The sequence below is a fragment of the Protobothrops mucrosquamatus genome, unplaced genomic scaffold (genome assembly GCF_001527695.2).
Source record: "Protobothrops mucrosquamatus isolate PMUCROS unplaced genomic scaffold, P.Mucros_1.0 scaffold1475, whole genome shotgun sequence".
Lineage (NCBI taxonomy): Eukaryota > Metazoa > Chordata > Lepidosauria > Squamata > Viperidae > Protobothrops > Protobothrops mucrosquamatus.
The window spans coordinates 61,186-78,598 of record NW_015387653.1 but is presented as its reverse complement, the minus strand read 5'-3'; the positions used below and the strand labels follow the sequence as shown (position 1 = coordinate 78,598).

At 38.5% G+C, this 17,413-nt stretch overlaps 1 protein-coding gene across 1 annotated transcript in view; it reads right to left on the bottom strand.

Moving 5' to 3' along the window:
* Positions 1–335: 335 nt before the first annotated feature.
* SEMA6A (semaphorin 6A) overlaps positions 336–17,413 on the bottom strand; it is a 74,503-nt gene continuing 57,425 nt past the window's right edge. Inside the window, exon 18 of the mRNA XM_015822140.1 lies at positions 336–1,543. Within this exon, the coding sequence (XP_015677626.1) occupies positions 354–1,543 (1,190 nt within the window). The 3' untranslated portion in view covers positions 336–353. The remainder of the gene's footprint in view (positions 1,544–17,413) is intronic.

Sequence of the window (17,413 nt, the reverse complement as noted above, 5' to 3'; positions counted from 1 at the left end):
AGTTGTTCCTTTCTCAGGGCATTTTTGCTTTCAAAGCACTCATTTCCCAGTTCTAGGATGTTCTGTGCAGTTAAAAGTGAAGGATCACAGTCATCTTTCGTGTGTGTGCTTTTGGCTCAATGTTTGCAGTTAGTCTTTTGAGTGAAGAGCTGTTGTATTGTGGGGGTGGGTCCTACAGTTGCAAACCATAGTCTGTATGGCCCAATTCCTTAAAAATATTCCACTTTTCCCCAGAGCAGAATGTCCTTCAGCTTTGCAGTTTCTTGGTCAGTTGAAACTAGCATTGCCATTGCTGAATCCTGGTTTTTAAGGATATTCCATGATCCACAGCTGTCCCCCCCACCCCACGGTGATTATGTACATGCATCATTAGGCTTCATGGATGCTGAAAGAGGGGAAAAGGAGGGCTTGGGGGGTACATCTGGTTTTAACGATGGTGTGCGTTTCAACCCTGATCTTGTCAGCGAGTTGTATGTGGTGAGACTGGGCTGCCTAGAAACAGTCACAGTCTGACCCTGAGTAGCATGGACTTGTATGGAGTCCACTCTTTGTGGGGCAGGAGGAGGGTTGTCTCCCCTGCCAAAACTCTGATTTCTTGAAAGGTGGGAGGAATTAGAAGAATTAGTGTTATTTCTTTTGAGTGTTGATGTTTGGTGATTTCTCGTGAGCGAGTTCGTGGGGTAGTTTCTCTTGTAGTCCACGTTATAAGCAGAAGAATGCATCTCCAGTCGCTTTCCCAGACTGCTCTGAGCAAGAGAGGACCCAGGGGGACCAAGAGAAGCTTCCCTCTGGGGGACTTTTGGTGGCATACTATCCAAGTTTTCCACAAGATTCACCCCGTGGTTTGGGCTTTTGCCACTGAGATGCTCTTTTATGGTTTTGTACTCGAGAGTAGCATTTTGGTCCTCCATGGCCATCTGTGCCACATCGCTCATTTTAGGCTGATCAACATATTCATGCTGATAGCTTTGCTGAGAAATAGGCAGGACTACAACGCTTGGGATGTGACTGGGGGAAGCCCTGAGAGGAAGGTCTGTAGGAATCACCGGTGATGCCATAGGGGGAATATCTTTTGTGCAGGCATTGATGAGATTCTGGTTTCTCTCCCAGTCTCTGCTGCCACGGCTTGGCTTCCTCTTCTGCTGAAGTGTCGGGGTGGACTCTGGAGTAGGTAGAGCAGCCAAGTCCAGATGATGTTGGTCAGCTTTGATGAGCATCTTGGCTGTGCTTCCCGGAGTAGCAAGCTTACCGTTGTGCATGAGAGGGGTGAGAATGGCTTCAGGCTTTGGCTCTTTGGACTGAGTGTCTCCAAAGAGACCACTGAGCTTGGTGACACTGTTCATTGAGCCTCGGCGAGATTGGACCAGCTCCTTCTCCTTCCTCTGCACAATGGTCACATCTCGACGCCGATGGTCACAGATGCAGTATACTATGATCCCCGAGAAGACAGCTCCCATGACAAAGGCAAGAATGACTGCTATAGCCAGGAGGGTGACAGGCACCAACTGATCATGCCCTTTGAGATAACTCTCACGGATCACTCCTGCAACAGATATCACAAAATGGTAAGCAGAAAAGTACATGCTCAAATAGAATGATTCACTTTAACAACACTACAACAATACACTAGATGCCGCTCTGGTGCTCTGGCAGAATAACTGGTTTGGATTATATTACATTTGATAGAAAATTCCTCAAATGGTACTTTAATGTCTGTAGTGACCCTGGATTTTGCCAGTATGTTGTCCCTCTACTTTCCATTAATTGGCCAGGAACCAACCATGGGCTCTTCTGGATAGGATGAAAATTCATGTATCCAAAATGTTTTAGGAGATCTGCATTGAACAGAGAGTTAGATGATCTGTGAGGTCAATTTCATCTCTGTGATATTAGAACTATATTGTGATGAACATTTGCTTAACAATGTCATCATATTTTGCAGATTATTTGAATATATGTAGTAAAAATCTACACTGCTATAATTACAGGTAAAAAAATTGCAGCAGAACAACAATGAAGCTGATTATCCTGGATGACAAGGCTTTGCAGAAAGCCCAGATTTTTTTACACAATTAGAATAATATTTTAATGAATCTGGTGTTTCATTACTCACTATGAAATTGAACTGTTGTTCCTTTATACAAGTGCCATGAAAGATGCATGGTATATCTACATACAATGTAAATTTTATGATTTTAGAAGCTGAAATGTTTTTTTTAAAAGACCAATTTTAACATTAGTTCTCTGTGGAAATTAGTATGCTGCAATAAGAAATTTGATATTTCATATAAGGATAATTGGCTAAGAATAAACCTGAAGAATAAACTTCTCTAACTTTCTCACATTCAGGTATCTCCACTAAGTGTCGATTTTCTTTTTCTTAAATATATATCCTGCATTTTTAACTCAACAAAGTTAAAAACAAAACCAAGAAATACACATAACGTAAAACACAACAGTAAAATCAATACATTTAAAATCTAATTCAGAATCAGTATCAGTGCAATACTTAAGTCAAAAGTTTAATGATAGAAATATGTTTTTGCATGTGTCCTAAATACGGGGCCAACGGGACCAAAGATGTCTCCTTGGGAAGAGCTCTTCTAAGCCCATGAGTCACACCTACCAGACAGCCTTGTCAGAGGCAAACCACCTCTTATGGGGAAATAACAGACACTCCTGGGAATTTTTATGAATGGGTCTAATTCTCATTTAAATTCATCACCTCATATACTGCAATAAATCCCATCGTATTAAGCATGCATGTGGTGAAAAAAGATCTTTGTCTTGTTTCTCCTTGATGGAGAAAAATATTTCTATCTGCTTCCAATGCACATATTTTAATTTGATAATAATAATAGTAAAAAAAACCTAATGTTATTGTATTGAAGGATCCAAGGAGGCTGTTCTGGAATATTGTTTTAGATTTTTAATACAATGGGGTTCTCTTTAGTGTATTACTTTTAAATCTATAAAACATGGTGAACTCATTATTAATGGACAGTTTATTCATTTTAACAAGTGGGGCCACCGCAAGTGAAGCTGAAAGAAAATGGAGTTCAGGATTCCATATGCTCCATTCTGCTCCCTGTCCTTTTCCATTTTTTAATGTTCCCAACTGCACTAGTTGCATTCAAGTAGATATTAGACAAACATATGTCTGCAATGTCTTAATTTGGATTTTTGGACTGGACAAAGAGTTTGAATTGATGGCCTAATTCAGTGTTTCTCAACCTTGACAATTTTAAGGCATGTGGACTTCAACTCCCAGAATTCCACAGCCAGCATTGCTGGCTGTGGAATTCTGGGACTTGAAGTCCACATGCCTTAAAATTGTCAAGGTTGAGAAACACTGGCCTAATTGGACCATGCAAATTCTACAGTTTTAAGTTTAATCCATTCCTTAGATTAATCGCATAGGTTAAAAACAACTGTACCCCAGAATCACTTTCTAAATATGACCCAATAAGAAAGGCTGGATCCAATGAAAAAAAAAACAATGCTCCAAGATCCAATTCAACGAGGCAATTCTGAAGGGTTCATAGCTGATGAAAAGTCACCAAGTAATCTCAGATTAATGATCCTAAGGAAACAGCTGGCATCATGTACAAATCAACTATATGATCTAACTGAATATAGGAATATAGTATGATTTTGTTCACTTTGTAAAATATCATTAGCTTCACTATGTTCAAAAATATTAAATATGTCATGGTGCTTGACATTTCTCACTAGTGAAGTTATTAAGTTATTAAAGTAGTTGAAACAAAAAGAGCTTTGCAACGTCTACGGACTTGACAAAATGGATCTTTAAAAATAGCAGAGAGCAATGAGAGGCAAGGACTGTTCAAACTCATTACAGACTTGTTTCTGAAATCACAAATAGAAATGGCAAGATACCGATAAAACCCTTGATGTGTAGGTTTTCTAAAAACAGATTTTAGAGAAGGATAGATGATAGTAGAAAAGCCAAATAGAAGACTAGTTTAGGGTCAGGCATTGGTGAATGGAAACAAACAAGCTTGTCTTTGTCAAATTATAGGACAGATGACTAATATAAATGGGATCATTCTTCTAGTGCCATTTTTGCAGTGTAACCCTCCAAATGAATCCAACTTAAACTCTTATAATTCCCAGCAAAGGCAACCAAAACACATCTGGGTAAAGGCATTGGATTAGAAAAAGTTGCCATTTGCATCTTGATGGTGAAACTCTACTTATCTCCACAAAAGGCAAATCTGGGCTAGTGTTTTGCCAAGGAGTTTTTCTGTCTTTTTTCTTTTGGCCCCTTCAAGTCACTGTTGAGTCTTGGTGACTATATGGACTAGTCCCTGCAGTTTTGTTGGCAAAATTTTGGAAGTGTTTTTTTCTAGGGCTAAGATAGAGTGACTGGCTCAAGGTTATGCAGCTGGCTTTGTTCCTAAGATGGGACTAAAACTCATAGTCTCCTGGTTTCTAGCCTGATGCCTTAAGCACTACAATAAGTAATGTTAAGGCTTAGTGGGAGAAAAATAGAGTTACCTTTACAAAATGGGCACACCAGCAGCATAAATAACTATTTATTACTATCAGTGATGTTTGATTCACTTTGCTTCAGTCTATTCAAAATATTTTTATTACCTTATATTATATATGTTACATACATGTCAACAAAATGGTACCGGACGTGCCTATTATTTTTGTGATCACATCATTTACTAAGGGTAACCTTTTGTCTTCACAGTTGCAGTACTGCAACAACAACCACACTGACTGGATAAGGTGGCCATAGTGTGGCTTCCACAGCAGGGATCTGTCATCTTCTCCTTGTTGTTGAATTTAATATGGAGAAGACGACAAGACAGTCACCTTTCTTCCAGTCTTTGCAAATGCTGGCTTCCTTAGAAATGGGAGCAAAGTTCAGTAAGTGAAATACAATGGGATTTTTGGAAAGGGCGGGGAGGAAGCCACTAATTAAGTGTATAACCTTTCAGTGATTACAAGTTCTGACCAGAAACTGTACATGAAAAGAGTATGGCAGTTATTTTTAGCTTCCCAACTTGGAATGATGCCTGCCGTAGTTGGTTGGGAAGTGTCTCTCATCCACTTTCCTTACAACTCCAGACATGGCAGGGAATCGCTCAGGATGTCGGTCAATTCGGCAGCTGAGTCACTCTATACTAATTGCATCGCTCCTTTTGTTTATAACGAAGAAAATAAAATTCATTCATAAAGTGACAGGTTTTATTGTGTTAGAAACATATCCCTGTAGGCACTGTAATTTCATTTCTGAAATAGAGTCAATAAAGGTTTTAGCATTCCACTGATAACAGGACTGGGCTCCGATCACACTGGTTGCCTGAAATTACTTTTTGTCAGGGAAATGCCATATTAATAGGGAATTTTTCACACTTCCCTTCCTTCCCCCCCATCCAGGATTTTCTATACTGTAAATTTAAAACAGATTTAAGTCTTATTATAGACAAACAGGAAATGAAATTGGGTATTTTAGTTAAATTGAAAAGAATGTAAAAGCTTTTTAGACATTGTAAGACTCTTCTGATATGGCTGAGATGAAATAAAACATGGTCAGCTGTTTATTTTGGGAGATCTGAAGGCATCTGTTTATTTTGGGAGAGCTCTTGGCAGCTGGCATTTATTAAATTTAGATTTGAATATGCGAATATGGTTCATTGCAGATTACTAGATAATTTTAGTTCATCCCAGTTTCATTAGTTCTTTTCTGAGTATAGTATTCCTCTAAGGGTATAAAAATAAGACAGTGCTCTTGTAACTTTCCTGTCTAAGTCCTAGTGCTTTCAGATACGGCTAAACATCTGGATGACTGCTAGATGAAAACATATTTTTTTTGCAAATCTTTGTCATTTAGTGATCAACTTGCCATTCAGTCCTGGTAGCTTTAGCAAACGTACAAAAAATAGTTTCTGGATGCTGGATTTCTGCATACAGTTCTAGGAAAAATTATTTACCCTCTTTCACATTGTCTGAGTTTTTTTGTATATCTTTGCTATTAAATGCCATCAGAACTTCCTGTGGGCCCTATAAAGGAAATCTGAGGGATTAAATAATACTAAGGATAAAGGTCCTGCTGTCATTTCCTGTACTTTGTAAACAATGTAAACAAATCCAACATGCCTAAGTGGAAAAAAAGATATATTTTTTTTAGATTTAGTAACTTATAAGAGCAATCACTACAAGCAAGCTTTCCCCACAACTGTGATTAGTCTCTCATATAACTGCATAGAAATTCTGGTCTTTTCCTCCATGGTGAAGTGTTCAGTAACATTTCAGGCTTTTCTAGTATGATCCAACTTGTTTCAGGTCCTGTCACAACATTCTTTGGGCCTTAGATCTGAATGTTGTTGACCATTCCAAAAACCTGTATTGTCCTTATTCTCTTAGAGATATGTATGTATGGGTTGAGACCTTTGTCTTGCTATTATGACCCATTTTTCCTTTGGTTTCAGGTCAAGTGGACTGATATTTCCTGTACAATTCTCTGATACAAAGCAGAATTCATGCTTCTTTCAATGATTTCAGGTCATTCAAGTCCTGAGGCAGCAACGCACCCTCAAGGCATGACATGCCACTTTCATGTTTGACAGCTGGTATTAGAACCTTATTATACACTGTCTGTTTTTCACCATAGTCATGTGGTTGGAAATTTTTTTTCTTTGGTTTGTCCTAGGAATGCTCTTCCAAAAATCTGGTGTGTCATCCTGGTGCTTTTCTGACAAACTAAGATGAACATCGCTGTTCTTCTTTGGGAGAATAACTCTGTTTAGCTCCTCTCCAATATTTATCCCATTTTTACCCTCTCTCATGTACACAGATTTTAGCTAAAGTAAGGGAGTGCTACAGATTTCTGGAAGTTCTTCTGGAATCTTTTATTATTTCCTGGACGAGTTCTGGTCTTTTTATTATGATTCATTTTATAGCACAGCTGCTCTTGAGAAGGTTCACATTGTCCCAAATATTCTCTCTTTGAAGAATCTATATTGGACTGTGACTGTGGATTGGGGGAAGCCCAGAGCTTCAGAACTTTTTTACAGACATTTTTTGTATGAAACACCTCAAGAAATCTGTAGGGCGAGAATTTATTTGTTATGACAGGAGCTAAAGTTTGTGAGAATTATGTAAAACAGGTCTCACCCGAATCAGCTGTACTAATTGATGTGTTGACACAACTGGCCTTGTTTTCCATTTAAATGAACTGTTCGAACTGGGATGGGGAATAATTTTTTCACATGGGTTCAGAACATGTTGAATGACCAGTGTTATTTGTCCACTCAGACTCCCTGGATAGAATCAGTGAGACCCACAGATTTCTGATAATGTTCAGGCTCAAGAAATGCAAACATTCAGAAGATTCCCAAAAGGGAGAATATTGTTTTATAGATCTGCATTGTTATATAAAAATATGAAAAGTTTGTTGTAGAACCTATTAATTTTATTTTAATAGGTACCAGGTTGAATAGGCAGGTGATAATTTCTTTTTTGCTTGTCTCAGGTATGAAAAAAAAAGATAGAAAAGGAGGTTGAGGTAGAATGCTTTGGGATAGTCCTAGCCAGTTCAATGCAATTCTGCAAACTGCTTGTTAACTTTTCACTATATAACTCAGCAATACTGAATTGAAGCCAGCAGCTCCCCAGCAGCCAAATAGAGGGTGCAAGAACTGCCTGCCACATTGACCCAACTAGGCCTATCTTTCTTCTCATTCTCTTTGCCAGATAGACATGCAACCAGGGAAGAGTTACTATTGCCATCTGATGTTTCAAGCCCTGGCAGCAGTGTTGATTCTGAAAGAGCCTTTACTGCTATTGCCCTTGCCTTGGGAACATCTTGCTCCCAGAGGTGAGGCTGCCTTTCTGGCTTTCCAAAAGTGCATTAAGATCTGGCTTTGTCAACCAGCACAGGGATCCAATAATGGTATGCTCTCTCTGTCTTTTTAACTTTGTACATATACCTTTTAAAGGATTTTTAGTGTCTTCCTTTTATTTATAAGATGCTCACAGTCATGCATACAGTGAAGTGAGCGGCATATAAATTTCATCAACAAATAAATTGTCAATGTGCACAAAAATAAGAGACAAACTGGCACTCTTGAGAAAGTTTCCAAAGCAAAACAACATAGTGGATTGAGCAATGTTACGAACAAAAATACATACTTAGAACTGCTACTTTTAGGACCAAATAATAGATTTGAACTATAGAGGTAATCCCCAAGTTACGAGTGTTCATTTAATGTTTGAAGTTATGCGATAAGTGTCCCCTAGTGTTTATAAGAAAATCCCAAAATTCCGAATGTTGCAGCACCATGGCAGTTGTTCGCCCGTACGAACAACTACAGAGGCTCTGCAACATTCACCCTATCCCCCCCGCTCCCCACAACTGCTTCTCCCGTCCTTCCTGCCGCTGGACTCACCTTGAGAAGATCTATCTCCTCTCTGCCGCGATTTCTGCCTTTGAGGGAGAGGAGAGTCAACGGAAGCTCCTTGATACTGTAATATTGCACGAGTTCAGGCACCCATCCTCTTCTTGTGAGATCAGGGACCCCAGAAACTTTCATTCTGTGCCTGTCTCCTGCTCTGGCCCAACTCCTTTCTGCCACCACTGGAACACCTTTTATTCAAATGGAAACCTTGGGGAGATGGGGAGCTCCATCTGTGAGCAAATGGGGTGTTTGAAAACACATTGAATCACTGAGTTTTCAAGCATTGCATCTGAATACCGACGGAGCTCCCCATCTCCCCAAGGTCTCCATTTGGATAAAAGGTATTTGAGCACCTAGGGACACTTGGAAATGCAGTAAATTGCTGTGTTTTGAATAACCCCATAGGCACTGAAACACTTTTATCCGAATGGAGACCTGACAGAGATTGGAAGCTCCATGTGACTGCCAATGGGGCGCTTCAGAAACGGAGCATTCCTGAAGCGCCCTATTGGCAGTCACATGGAGCTTCCAATCTCTGTCATGTCTGTTTAGATAAAAAGTGTTTCAGTGCCTACAGAACTATTCAAAACACAGGGATTTATTGCTTTTTGAAGCTCCATGTGCTGCCACTGGGCACTTCAGAAATGGAGCATTCCTCTCTGTTTCTGAAGTGCCCCATTGGTAGTCACAAGGTGCTTCCAATCTCTGTCAGGTCTCTGTTCGGATAAAAAGTGTTTCAGCGGCAGCGGCTTGGTTTTTTTCACTCTGAGTGGAAGGAAACGGAGGTGCAGAGCAGGATTGCTCTCAATAAGGCCAGCACACATGAGCAGTAGCGCAGCCGCGTCGTCTTGAGAGCAATCCTGCTCTGGTTTCTTCCTTTCAGACAGAATGGCTGCTGCCACTTGAGTTGGAAGGATGACAAGGAGAAGAGTGGTCAGGATTTGTGCTACTGGCCGGTCAGGCAAGGAGTAGGTTGGGCAAGCTGGGTGTCTGGCTGGGAAGGGGAGATCGTGGCTGCTCAGGTGGCTGCCACTATCGCCAGCAGCTTGGATGCAGGTGCAAGGAGACTCGCCCTGTGATGCCTCCCTACTCAGTTGAAGGCTTCATTCCTGTCCTCAAAATAAGGTCAGCGCATGCAAGCGAGCAGCACACCTGGGCCACAGATGCATTGGTTCCTGTGCCTGCCCGATTCTGATTCCACGCTTTGCCCCATAGGCAAGCAAAGGAAGCAAACACTCCCCCCCGAATGGAAGCTTCTGGGGACCATGATCTCTTTTGAGCTTACACAATATTACAGCACCCAGGAGCTTCCATTGTTGGCACGAAAAGCAGTTCCAAGCCAACTCTCCTGTCCCTCAAAGGGAAAGAAACCACGGCAGAGAGGATTTTTGCAAAGTAAGTGAATCCGACACGGTAGGAAGGGAGAGGGAAGCATGAGGTATCTTAGTGAATTGGGGAGACCTTGGGGGCCTGTTCCATCACAAGGCCCTCCATAGCCTTCCCACCTTGAGATACCTTGTGTGCACTTAATGAACCACACATTCGTCCATGCATTTGATTAGCGAATGTCTGGGCAAAAGCAGGAAGTGATCTCGTTCGAGGTTCGAGATTCACTCCCACGAATTTTTGAGTAACGAATGGAATAGGCAGGCTTGTATACAGCAGACAACCACAGAATCAACACACTGATCAAACAGAAACAGATGCAAAGGGACTGCCTCTAAGCTAAAATTACTAATCTGTCTCTACGGAAATCAATGAAAAGCATATGCTTTGTACACAAAAGTCCTAGGTTCATTGTCTAGATCCATTCTCTTTAGCTAAGGTATTGGAACTCTGGCCAACTGCTATTATAACTGTAGACCAATCTTCCCTAACCTAATACCCGCCGGAGACGTTGACAGAATCTGGCTTCTAATTTGGGATGTTAGTTCAAAGCATGTTAATCCAAGGTATGTGGACCTAAACATATTGAAGGTAGATAATATTGAACCATACAAGTTAAAGATCAGCTTATAGCTCTCTTTTAATGAACCTTCAAAAATGAGATAAGATGGACTAGAAGACTGAAAGGTATTAAGGTAGTTAGTCTCCACAGATATGAGGCTACTGAAAGGCAACAGGTTGTCTAACTATTCTGAACACAGATTAGTACATCTGAGAAGAGTTAAAAGTTTAAAAGCCTGGCAGAGGATGGAACTGTTTCACGCTTCTCTGAAAGAAAGCCAGAAAACTGTGGAGTTGTATCTAGAAAATAAAGCCAGAAATTAAATTTCTGCTGCTTTGTTAGCAGATTGCTCAAATGCCTTTCTTGCATCTAGTGTCAGTCAATAAATGGGCTGTTGACTTGCTTAGAGAGTTGTTTGTGTTTGGCAAATAGTTTGAGCGGAAGCCATCTTTTGAACAAAGGCCTATTGCTTGGTATAAATGAGTTGGAGTAGGGCTGGAAGAACAACATTTGCCAAGGCTTTTGTTATCGCTATGTTTTTGGATTAGCTAATGACACTGATACTCTAAGCTATTTTATTTTAGGTATTTATTCCTTTTTCCTCTGTCTTTTTGAAAGCACTTTCCTGTGTTCAAAGAAAAAATAAACAAATGATACAATCCTGGAAACTGTTTCAGAGCTTGGGCTTTAAGTAGCTCAGAGAAAAATGTAAGCCAGAAATTCACTAAGGCATTAAGTTCTGGATCACTTTTTCTGATGAACACCATTATTATTGTTCACAGAGTAAGACTGCATATGTGCTGAATATGTAAAGGGAAGATGAGACTAAAGGGCCAGTTCCTATTCCCCAATCCCTCAATCACCCAGATTATAAATTGTAAGACATGATATCATCAATAAGCATAACTAGAAGAGAGATGGCTCCCAAAGACTCTAATTTATAGGCATTTATTTTAATGTTTGAAATGAACTTAAACACATCCATAAGATTGGGAAACCTACATAAACTATTCTTGTTCTAGATGCTGAAATGAATGTCCAATGATTGAAGGGAGAACATGCTACCACATCTATGCATGTGGATTCTGGACATTTAGAAACTTTATAGCCTCTGTCTATATATAAACTGTTTATTGATAAGTGGGATTTTAGGTAGTATGTACTTGCTACCAAGATCTACTTACAGTGCTTCCCTGCCCCATATATAAGTATTCACTGGCATACACTTTTTTGTCATGGAAAGAAGTTAGGCAAGCTTTCCTGAGACAAACCTAAGGTTTTATCCCAGTTACTGAAAGGAAGGAATGATTCCACTCTGCCGCAATCTTGCTTAGATGAAAGCTGGAGATTCCACTGACCTTTGTGTTTCCTACATACAAGCAACAAAACAACACCAAGCATAATTTATCCTGTTGTGAGAACAATAGATATATAATCATGGATCTGTGTCCCTGTTGGCACATTAGAAATGTTACTGGTAAAGGCAGACACAACCGATTATCTCAATTGTTAGCTGGATGACAGTTAGAGAGATACAATGGAACCACCATTGCTTTGTAGGCACATTCTCTCTCACTTGCTCTGAGTATTTTAAATATTTCATCTGAGTACAGGGGCATGCCCTAGAAATGACATGTGTTTAATTGATAACTATATTGGTTACACTTTGATCAAGAAGAAACTTAAAGAAAACTAGAATGAGAGTTATAGTTTTAAAATAAATTTTGGTAGAGGCAATTTATTATATTTTTGGAGGTAAAACCAACAGCTTCTTTACATGAATCTGTTTTTGGAATGAAAAAAAAACCCCCAGAGTTTGTTTTGTAAAACACTGACATTCGATGCATGTTTTTTTAAAAATTCTTCTCAGTCCACAAACTTCATTTTTCTAGTATTTTATGATAGCTGGGAAATCTTCAGAATGGATCACAAACCTCATGTGAATGCTATCAGACTATAATTAGAAGTATTTAAATCACTTAGCTGTTTGACCTTGCAGCAAAAATGTTGTTTCTATACAAAAATGAGAAATATCTAATTTGGAGTATAGCAATTCAGACGGTTTGCAAGTATTGTAGCATCCCAGATCCTGAGATTCCCTTCCTAATATCTCTGGCAAAATTAGAGCAATATGATTTTTATTCCTCCCCTTCCTCCCCAAGTGTTATAACTCCATTCAAGTTAGAATGGAAGATACCTTTGAGGGACATTCCATCCCACTATTATTCTAAAATCCTTCTCTGAAAAATGCAAAGAAATAAGGCATAGAATTTCAACTCCACCTCTTTGGAAATATTATTATATCATTACATGGTCTCTGTCATCCCTTGGAAGTTCCATAAGACAAACTACACAACCATATAATAAGAGGTAATTTTTATAACTGCTGTAAAGGAGACCAGTAGCAATGTCTTAGCATAGATGGAGTTAACTGGGACATGGTCTTCCTTGATTGCCCCAAAAGGGTTTCAATCTGCTACTACTGATAAAATGGGCAGTGTTCTAAGGAATGGCCACCTGTATTTTAGATCCATAAAGGGACATGTCTCTCCTGGCTGTCAAGGCCTCTCAGGAGACAATACGTGGATGGTGCTTCTTTGAGGGAGATGGTAATTCTGTCAGGTCTGAGGGAGGCTATGATCTCTCTCTCCAAGAAACCATTGTTGGTTTCCTCAGATCCATTCTCCAGTCCTCCCAATTGTTATTTTCAACAGCATCTTCTGTACTTTTCACTTATGTAATACATGCCTTGCTCCCATTCATTCATAGTCTGGGAAAACCATCTCTTTTTAAGTAACAAATAGGATCTGAGGCTTATATTCTCTTTATGAATAATTTAAAAAAATAAAAGAAATAACTCTTGAATATAATTTTAACCAGATAATTTTTGGAAATTTTAAGTACTTTGAAACAATTATCAATGTGCAATAAATAGGATTTTAATTAGATAATTAAATTAATCATAACATTACACACCCCTATTAATCACTGAGAAACACAAACCACAAAAATGCTAATATAAAAATAAAAACATATTTAAATATCTTCATGAGTTGGATGTGGAAATAAGCAATGTTAATCCTTTTTCCAAATAAATCTGGGAGCTATGATTCAGAAGAAAAAACTGGATACTCCAAACAGCCTAAGAAATAGATGAATTATTGTCTGTGTAAATATAGCTTGCATGTAAATCAGTTAATATTAAGCATATTTAGAACTCTTTTATTTATGCACTTTTAGCTCCCTTTCCTAAACTAAATTATTTGCTTTTAATTTTATTAATTGGAAGTCACATGCAATGCTTTGGAGAATAGACAGTTGCTCTGGCAGGACATGTTTACCTTTTAATTCTATATCCTTTCTGAGATATAAATTGCCTGGGTGAAGCTGTTACTGGGGGGGGGGGGCTGGGAGGGAGGGAAAGCAAGTATAAAAACTGTCATGTGTGCAGCAGAAATAATAGTTGTTTTGGAGGAAGGGAATAAAAGATAGTTAAACTACTTTTTCTTCCTCAACTCAACTTTGCCATTACTTTTATAAAGAATTTTCATGACTTATGGTGTAGTTCAAAATAATTTTTCCAGTGGAACTGGAGACATAAATATTTGGAAACGAGATCATGTCTTACGATTACTTAATAATTTTAAGCATCTAAAGGCTGTAGATGGTGCATTCTCTTGTGGAAAACCTTGACTCTGGATATCTAAAGGGCCTCTTCTAGGTGTTTTTGAGGGCTTCTTTAGATCATCTGAATGTTGATGAGGGTAGGCTTGTTTTGGTACAAGGGTTGGTTTTGTTTTCTTGAAATGAGGTTGCCTTAGTTTTTTTTAATGGATTTTACATGTTTGCAGGGCTTTTTTTTTTGTCATAGAACGCCCAGAACGGAGTTCAGGCACCTTTTTGGGATGGAACCTTGTAGGGTAGGCAAGGCGGGTTGTATGACATGTGTGAGTTCTGGCACTTTTTTTTTTTTACAAAAAAAGTACTGTATGTTTGTACACACACACACACACACACACACACACACACACACACAAATGGTAGGAATTGTATCCCACTGTGATATAGCAATAGGGAATAATAAAAGAGGCAATCTTAAGTTAGGAAAGTTTATGGCTCATTTTATCTCAAATAGTAGATATATCTATAGAGCAGGACTCAGGATACCAGAGTTTATATGCATACTTAAATTCTTCACAAAGTTGAACTACTTTAGTTTGGAAGCATATTAAACATTGAATCTCACCAATGCCAATACTGTTCAGCTGTCAAAATGTGAAGCGAATTGCCAACGGCGAGTATTTGTGTTTTGCTAGACTACTGTGGTATGCCTTCTAAAAATGAGTGGAAGATTAAAAAAGGCTAAATAAAACTAACCTATATTTGTGAGACCTGTTTTTCTTATTATAGTTCTGCATCTAGATGTCAATTTAAGTCTAATAACTAAGTAAAAATAAATACATAGGGATATAATTTAGCCTTTAAGATATATAATGACCATCTATTCATTATCACAATGATGCTATATGACAAAATATGCATTGTGATATCATGATGCAAGCTCTGGCCTTTCATATTAAATTGCAATGACACAAGCAAATACCTAATTGATGGGGTTCGCACACATTTTGTCACTTGCTTTTCTGCTGCTTTGTAGACTCTTATGTGTTGGGTCAGATCTGAGGAGATTCAAATTTTAAATTTCAACCAAACGGCTAGCTGGTTGACTTTGGGACAGTCATCCTTTCTCTTTCTGAAGGAAATATAATTATAAAAGCCATATAATGTATACATGCATATGTATATTATGTGTGTCTACTCTGAGGGTGACTCTGAAGTGAGTTTCGCCGAGGGTTGGGGCTGGGGGGTCCTGGGGCAGCTGCTGGAACTGAAGCAATGAAACTGTGGGTGCTCCATCACTGGAGGGTTTCAAAAAGAGACTGGACAACCATTTGTCTGAAATGGTATGGTCCCCTGCTCCAGCAGAGGGTTAGATTAGAAGACCTCCGAGGTCCATTCCAACTCTATTATCCTATATTATTCTATGTACTCACCCTAAATAAGCTGACTTATTTACATTAGTTTATCTAATTTGAATATGGACTGCTGATTGATGGAATGCTCTGTAATTGTGTAGCCTATGGTAGTAATATCTTATAGTCTTTGTTTAGCTTTCTTCATCTTCACAATCAATTGGTATGGGTATATTTCTGTCCTCATAGTAAAGTCATACTGTATATACTGTTGTAGAGTACTGCTTTTAGGCAAGATTTATGTCAGTTTTCCATATTGTCAAATATAACTGTTTTTCTATTGACTCATATAAACGTTTTGTTTCAAATCTATTTTTCCACTTTGGCTTAAATCTCCTACTTAAAAATAAACCTTTTATGACACACATGAAGGATGTTTACAAGAACTGGGCAGTTATTAATCAAAAAATATACTAAGGAAAAAGGACACTATAGGGTATTATTTAATTTAAACAAACTTCTGCTTCATTATAAACAGTAAAGACATTTATGTCTTGATCTGAAAGAGGATGTAGTAAGTTAAAATATAAGACAGTTCATGCAATTCAATAAAAAGCAAATATGTAGAAATTATTACTTGGATTCTAACTACAGATCCCTGCCAGGTATTGAAGAAACGGCGGAAACAGAGACAGAACAGGACTAATTCTGCTCTGTTATGCTACTTGGAAACCCCAGCACCTCAAGTGTGAGAAACTCATTGCTGTAAAATCCACCAAACAAAGAAGAAAATTTGCCTTCTTCTTGAACATACTTTCACATACTCAAGGGTTTGCTTTTGATGTTGGTTGTCAAAATGGTTTACTAAAATCAGAATGACTCCAGCCGCATGCATCTTAAAAATTAGTCCTAGTTCCTTGGCCTTCAAAGATGGAATTGATTATAAAGTTGCCATTTGGCCTGATAGATTTTATTTGGTCCTTTTATCAAGTTTACATAACCTAAATGGGATGCAAAGTATTCAGCTGACCTTGGAAATGTTATTTCCAACATCCTTTTAACTGAAATCCATAGTGACTTTAAAAATCATAAAAAATAAAGATATTAATACACGACTTGGTTAGCAGTCATTAACAGATATTATGCAGACATTTTTTTTAATATTCTTAAATACAGTAATGGAAGTGAAATTTACTAGTGCAAAAACCCAAGCACAAGAAACCCAAGAAAAGGAGTAAGAAATACCTTTTTCCTCTTTTCAGATATACGGCTGCTTGGAAGATTTGACTATCATCTTTTTCTGCACCTTCGTTATTTTTATTAGTTCAGCTTCCTTGGCACGCAACATTTTCCATGCAGCTTTAAGAGAGGAAGGAGAGTACCACCAAATATGGTACTCTATGTGCAAATATAAGTTTGAACACCTAATAGATTTTTTTAAAAAGTTGTCCTGTTCTCATCATATACACAAAACACACACACTGAGGAGATTGTGTTTCTTCTTGTAAGTTAGAAGAGTTTGATTTTAAGCTGCTTTTTTATGTCTACTTTGCCGCTCTTATGAGAACTAATTTGATCTAATGATTAAGGCACCAGGCTAAAAAACAGGAAACTGTGAGTTCTTAGCCACGAAAGCCAGCTGGGTGGCCTTGGACCAGTTACTCTCTCTCAGCCCAACTCACTTCACAGAATTGTTGTGGGAAAAATAAAAGGAGAAAGGTGTGTAGGATATGTTTGCCACTTTGACTTATTTGTAAAAATAGTAAGAGCAGGATATAAACAAATACATAAATAAATTTACAATATTGAAAAAATGGGGAAAAGATTGAAGAAGCTGTTTGAATGTTACACAAACTTCATAATATTTATTACTATTATGGTTATGCTCCATTTCTCAGACTTTAAATGTGCAAGGGACTGTAAATAATTTTGGCTTAGCTATGAACTTACCTCAAATTGTGCCATCATTTGTAATGGCGGAGGGTGGTGTGATAGGTACGGTCAGTGGGAGGGGCAGATATGGCGGGAGCAGAGGACCATATCGGGTTTTGGGAGCA